We start from the raw sequence: 6,579 nt of genomic DNA, 5'->3' as shown, positions 1-6,579 counted from the left end.
ATTGAGATCCTTTTTTGAGTGCTCAGCATGTAATTTGTCACCAGTTACCATCGCAAAAAAAGGCAATTATGTCTAAAAATAATGAAGCAATTCATCTCCAAAGCCTACGTAACCAACTCAAATTGTAGTTTTAGCATCTTGTACGATAGACAATCACTCTTCTTGTGAACACCTACAAAAAAAATTATTTTTCGAGAAATTTAGTCTCACAACCAGGGGTATTTTGGGAATTTTGGAAAATTTGAAGGGCATTTTGGGAATTTATGACAAAATATGAGGGGCATTTTGGGAATTTTTGAAATTTGAGAGTTATTTGGGAAATTTCCTCAAATTAGAGGGTATTTTGGTAATTTTCCCTAAATTCAAACTTCACAGAGTTCACACTATTTCGCTACTCCGTAGTGGAATTAAGGGGCAGCGGTTTTCAGCTCATCGTACCTGCGTTTCCCTCCAAAAGCGCCTATTGTCACTACGCTAACATGGCGACCGACTTGAAGGCTTCCCGAGCTCACGCTGCCAAGTCTTCCAAGGATGTTTCTGCGCCTGCAGAAGAGCTTGGTCTGGAGCTTTCCAGGTCATTTTCTCCTTCTGTATGGCTCAGTCGGTTTTCTTCCGTTTTGATTCTGCATGACGTGAATGTGCTACCAGAAGAGCTGTTTTTGTTAGACTTAATCAGGGAAGCTGCATCGCTTAAAGCGCGCAACATTTCTTTCCTTTAAGAAGGAGCTGATAATCTTGTTTTTGCGCATAGCACAGGGATTTATCTTTGCTGTTAGTTACCTCTTTATGGAGAGGTTGGGAGCAGTTTGAATCAGAACGTGTAAAGCATGGACTTCGTCTGTTTTTTTGTGAAAGAGATGATTTCTTGCCTTCACATAGCTTGGATTTTCCCTTCTTCTCACCTGCACCCTCTCTCTCATCAGTGATATCAAAGGTATCCTCGTAGCTCTTCAGCAAGTGCGCCAGAAAGCTCAGAAAGACGGGCAGAAGAAAAACAAGGAAATTATTGAAAAGTATGGCTGGTCTTTTCTCTTTGTCTATCAAAGCTCCTTCGGTCTTTAAAGCCCTTTCTGAACAGATTCAGTAATTCCCGTCTTTGCCATGTTGCTAATTCCAGCCTCGCTTCAGAAATCAAATCACAGGCAGATGCCAAGAAGCAAAAGACAGAGAAAGAGTGGTGAGTAAATTTTGAAGGTGATAAAAGGAATGTTACCTAAATTGAAATAAAGTCAGTAACTTATTACTGCAGTCTATTTAGCTAAAGTCACATGTTTGTTTACTCTTGGGGATTAACAGGTAGATGCTCAATTGCGTACCATACTTTAACTGCTTACCTTGAAATGTTGCAGGCAAAACCTTGTTAAAAACTGCTACCAAAACATGCAAAGATGTGAGCTTTTCATTTTCCAAGTTGTTGTGTAAGGCTCAGTATGATGCAAATTTTTCATATGTTAGCTTCTGATGTTTCTCAGTATGAAGCTGCTTTACAAGGGGAGTTTGCAAAATATCAATCTGCAAAGGAAAAGTTTGCAAAAGAAAAGGTGTCTCACGTTCAGACTTATGAAGGTAGAAGATCACCTCTAGGTGTAACCAGTTGTCTCTACTTTTTACCGCATTATTATCAACTCGCATGTCATGACGAGAGCCAAGTTTTTGATACCTCTTATTTTTTGCTATGGAATCTGTATTTGGACTTGCAGACCTGTTCGCCAAGTTTGAAGAGGAGAGGAGATAAGCTGGTGTCACGACTCGAACAACAAAGTGACATTGTCTTGCGGTTCTCTCTTTGGTAGATATTCTGCCTTGGCTATTTTCCAGACAACAACCTGGTGCCTTTTCTTTATGGCAGGGAAAAAGGACAAAGCTTCTTTTGTTGAGCTTCAGAAATCTTGTGAACAGCAGATTTCAGCTGCAGAAAGTTCCCTGAAGAAAACTAAGCAGGTTATGCTTTTAACTTCTGTAGCAGTAAGTCATGTGTATGTGATGCCAAGGGTTTGTGCCAGATCATGTGCTTGCTTGAATTTTTTGGTCATGAGCAAACAAGGTTGTGGTCTTTGAAACCCTATCTACATAATTAACCACAACAATCTTGTTCTTTGTTATTTTGAATGCTTCATCATCCAATTTTTTTACGTAGGCAGCATGTTTAATTTTTCTGAACCTTGCTGTGCTGATTTTCAGGAAGACAAGTCCTTTAGTATCTTGCGAAAATCTCTTGGGACTTTTTTGTCAAGTAATTCGGATGATGAACTGGATGACTAAGATGGGACCCATTGACATTAGGTTTGATTGATCCAGTATCGAACCATTTGTTAACCGGTTATGCTGTCCCCATCTATTTTATAAGTATAAACAGTTTATTTGTGTTTGGTTCTTCCAATCCACTTCACTAAACTTTGTCAGTGCTCACATAGACAGATTTTACCCTTTGTGTTAGATTAGGCAACCTCTTTTATGATAATTCCAGTTACTTGGCTTCATTTGCAATTTTGGTAATACCTAATCTGGTGATTTCCCATGCAACAATGTAATCTAAACCGCTGCAGGTTAAATTTGGCCAGATTAGTCGGTATTGATGCTCTTCCATGTCCGCTGGTTTAGCTGGCATCGGTACATTGCAACATGGTGGCAAACAATAGAAAAACCAAAATAAATTAGAAGCTTTTGCTCGTATGGTAGACTAGTGTATGTGAGAGAGAAAACACATGCACACAAGGGAAGAAGTCATCTCCTAGGAATCGCATGTTATCATGTGGTTTCCTTAAGCTGCAATCCATGATTCTTATTTTTGAGCACATGAAGACCACCTGCATCCATGATTCTTATTTTTTGAGCACATGAAGCCCTGGTGAATTTAATCGGCTTTTACCCAAAAATCCAAGTTTCATACCTTCACCAACGTAAGACAGAAGGAACGGATGGTATGTCCCTACTTTTTTAAAAAAATCGTTAAAGCTTACAATCTGAACAGATGCCGCTTTGGCGTGGCGAGGCAAAAAGGAGATGAAGGCACAGGCAGTAGGTAGCAGCGTAGGGTTCACGAGGGAGGACAGTGCAGATAACGAGCAGCACAGCAGGTTGACGGGGCACGAGAGTTCATTTTTCGAACCGGGGGAGTCGCAGCTCGGTGTGATGGCTGAGCTGGTTAGGCTATGCGTTCAATGCTCACTGCTAAAGTTCAATTCCTCTATACCTCGTGTGTGGTCTTCATGAGATCCGCATGGAATCTCTGTGGAATTGAATAAAATAGTGAAGCTACTGGTGCGGAATAGGCACGCATGCGTCCACGTGTCCAAATTCGTAAAACTAGGACTTGGTTGTTGATGCGGCATTTTTTATCCAACTTGGCAGCCGATGTGGATGAACTCATTACATGAGGTTGAGGGGCTGCATGCAAAGGAGTACCGTGGACAGTCACGAAGATATGCAGGTGTTCGAATAACTTCGATAGCTCGTCATGTGGTCTTTTTATCTTGCTTTTATTACCTTTTATTAAGGGTCTTGTTTGCTCCAAGTCCATGAGGCATTTGCTCAGTTGTCTTGCAAGGTCTTTTCTAGTTTTTGTTGTACAAATTTTGTGCTCACAATCCGCACGCATTGCTCAGTATTTTGGTGTTTTTAGGGCTTTCCTATTGAGATATACACACAATGAACTAACACTTTCAATCCTTGTGTACATGAAGAAAGACGAAGGGTTGTGATCTTTATGGCACCAAGAAGGGGATTGAAAGAGGCGGTAAACACACACAAGGACACACGCATGGGACCAAGCCTCCATTTGATACAACATACGGCATGCATCCAACGGCTCTCCAAAGTAGCCCCCAGCTGAGCGAAAAGGAACTCAGAGAGAAAGAGGGGAAGGACACCACTCTTGGAGTAGATCTGCCCCATGTACAAACACTAGCCTTGATCAATCCACGACCTAAAAAGGAGTTGATAAATGTGTTTGAGTTGCATGAGGAGAAAACGATTGCTGATGATGAGGAAGTGGTTGCGAAGTCCATGGGCGGTGACAAGAAGCTAGCAATTGCCTTTGATCAAGCAAAGAAGGGCATATCAAAGAATGGTGAGGGGAGAGGAGATGCTAAGAAGGTGGACGAGGCAAGTTTACACAAAGAACTAGAGCAAGGGGTTGGAAGTAGCAACGCACCTTTCATGATGCCATTGCCATATGTAGACATCTTCTTGCTAGATGGGAGACTAGCACGGCAATGTTGTGAGTGTCCTTGGAGATTTCGCTTTGAGTTGGTCAGGTGGTGGATGGAGGGACATCTGAAAAGAGAGCATATGGCTTTGAAGAACACATCCCCATGCAAAAGATAGACCGCCCTTCCAAAATAGAGCTAGGCTCCATAGCCAAGGCACCCCAATCAAGATTACAATATAAAGATCAATGGCACAAGCTGGCAAAGAAATGCTTTGAAGATGCAGAGGCAAGTTTGAAAAAATAATGAGGAAAACAGAGCATCTTCATCGCCTTCTTGCAACGGAGAAGTGGTAACCGCACTACAACGAAAATCCTGCATTCAGAAAACGGAAGTAGAATTTTCATTCTATGAGAGCTTTGTTATACTATGCTACCACTGTCGTCAAGGCTCTCAAGTTCAGGTCACATTGGGCTCTTGTATGCACAGTGAGTAGGAAAAATTCCATGCCCTTTTTCACTAGGGTTTTGGATTCCACTTGGACCTCTTCTTCGGTAGGTTTCCAACCAGGTTTAGGTTACTTCTTTTGCATTTTTGGATCAGCCTTTCGAGGACTATTTTGACAACATATCAAATCAACACCTTTATGTCTGCATACATACTCATTGTGGCTTCATAGAGTGCACCCAGATGTACTTGTGTACCTGTTGCAAGTTTTATTATCTCTTGCTTTTAACAAGCTGTGTAAATCTTTGATGACAACATGTATGGTTTGGGAAGGCACACGTCTCCTCAAATGCATTTTAAAAAAAAGAACGTGCTGAGATTCACTTAAACAAAAGCTCTTTTTTTTTCTAGACATGCCTTGTTAAGACTCTTGGATGTCCAAATTAGCTTGGTCTAGGTTAAATACATGCCGGTTAGAATAGTAAGTAGAAGTGCACACACACATACACAAACACCTACATCACTGTCGTTCTTAGATTAGTGGCACCTATGTTCCTAGGTAATTAGCTCCCCCAATTCCTACCCACAATTAGATCCACTCCTTATATATAAAGGAATCTTGTATTCGCCATTCTCAAAAGAAGGAATGACGAAAAGGTTTTGAGTGGCTATACCAATTACACACCCTTCACAAAAGTTAATGGAGGCGAGCTGTTTGGGAAGAGCAAGTGCTAGCTTGTGATTTTTCACTTGATGAAGAACATAATTTTTGTGTAGACCTAGCACAAAGTAGACCTGAGAGATGCCGACTTTGCGACCTCTCGGCAAAGTAATCTCAGCATCACCATAAACAGAAGTAGGTTGAGTGCTATCGTCTCCTAGGCTAACTTGCAAAGGTGCAGTAAGAGGTAATATTCTCGAGTCATTCTAGAAGCTAGGTCAAATAATGTGTAGCAATAGTGTCAAGAAACCAGATATCATCATGTGCAGAGGGTTTACAGAGAAAGCTAGCATAGAGTTGCATGGGATCTGGTGGTTTCATCAAAAGAGGTTGGCTGGTACCATCATAGTGCGAGAGCTTTGTATAGTCAACCTAAGCTTTAGGGTATGGGCTGAAGTTTCCAGCATTGAACCTTTGATACACAAAGCTGGTAAGGATTCCGTGACAGGCTTAATTCTTCTTCAGATAAAAATCTCTCTAAATACCTAAATCTATGACAAAAATTGCACTGGATGTGAGCATCAGTGATTTCCCTTATTGCGTTGATCTTGTCTTTAAAGACCACCATGGTTTGAACTCAATAAATTGCGAACAGGATGCTTTCTGATGTTGGAGGATGCTTTCTGATGTTATTGCCGTGACGCCTTGTAGCTTTAAGGTCATGGTAAGTGCCATTGGTTGGGCTCCAAAACTTATAGTTCCTTGCCTCAATCATCACAACATCATTGGCCAATGGTATTATCATATGTGTGACTATCTCTCTGATCATAGTTGGCACCGTTTGTTTGTTGCCAATTTTAATAATAAAATGTCTTGTATCGTGCCTTATTGGGCCTTTTTGTCGATGATATCCGTATGGTTGCCTCTTATTGTGACATTATTGATATTGTGCATGATATGCTTGTATTTGGTTTTTCCACGAATGTTTCTCTTGGTATGTCTGTCATTCATGATCTGAATGGTCGTTTCAGAAAGCTTTCTCAAGCTCATTACATTATGTATCCTTAAACAACTTGGCACGACTTTAGTGAATGCCAGTACATGTCCCAACACATGCCCGTTGCTCTTAATGCTAAACTTGCTCTCAAATTTAATCCCCAAACTAAAGCCAATGCCATTACCCTCCAAGATTGCAAGTACAATAAGCTTCTTGGGCCAGCTACACTACCTCATCACATACATAGGGTTTTGATCTCGTGCCCTCTATCCATCACATTCATCACTCTTTGGTGCCTTAAGGGGCTACCCTCAACACTAAGTAAC

The 6,579-nt window shown here is 41.2% G+C and overlaps 1 protein-coding gene and 1 pseudogene across 1 annotated transcript; both read left to right on the top strand.

Annotated features, from left to right (window-relative positions):
- Nucleotides 1–400: 400 nt before the first annotated feature.
- Nucleotides 401–2,364, top strand: LOC147420769 (uncharacterized; annotated as a pseudogene).
- Nucleotides 2,365–3,212: 848 nt separating this feature from the next.
- LOC147420768 (uncharacterized) lies at nt 3,213–4,847 on the top strand. Its single transcript, XM_086504243.1, has 2 exons — nt 3,213–3,430; nt 3,684–4,847. The coding sequence occupies exon 2, from the start codon at nt 3,796–3,798 to the stop codon at nt 4,324–4,326; it is 531 nt and encodes a 176-aa protein (XP_086360369.1). The 5' UTR covers nt 3,213–3,430; nt 3,684–3,795; the 3' UTR covers nt 4,327–4,847.
- Nucleotides 4,848–6,579: the final 1,732 nt, after the last annotated feature.

The sequence above is a fragment of the Adiantum capillus-veneris genome, chromosome 28, assembly GCF_014529385.1.
Source record: "Adiantum capillus-veneris isolate H3 chromosome 28, ASM1452938v2, whole genome shotgun sequence".
Classification (NCBI taxonomy): Eukaryota; Viridiplantae; Streptophyta; class Polypodiopsida; order Polypodiales; family Pteridaceae; genus Adiantum; species Adiantum capillus-veneris.
This window is presented reverse-complemented; position numbering and strand designations above follow the sequence as displayed.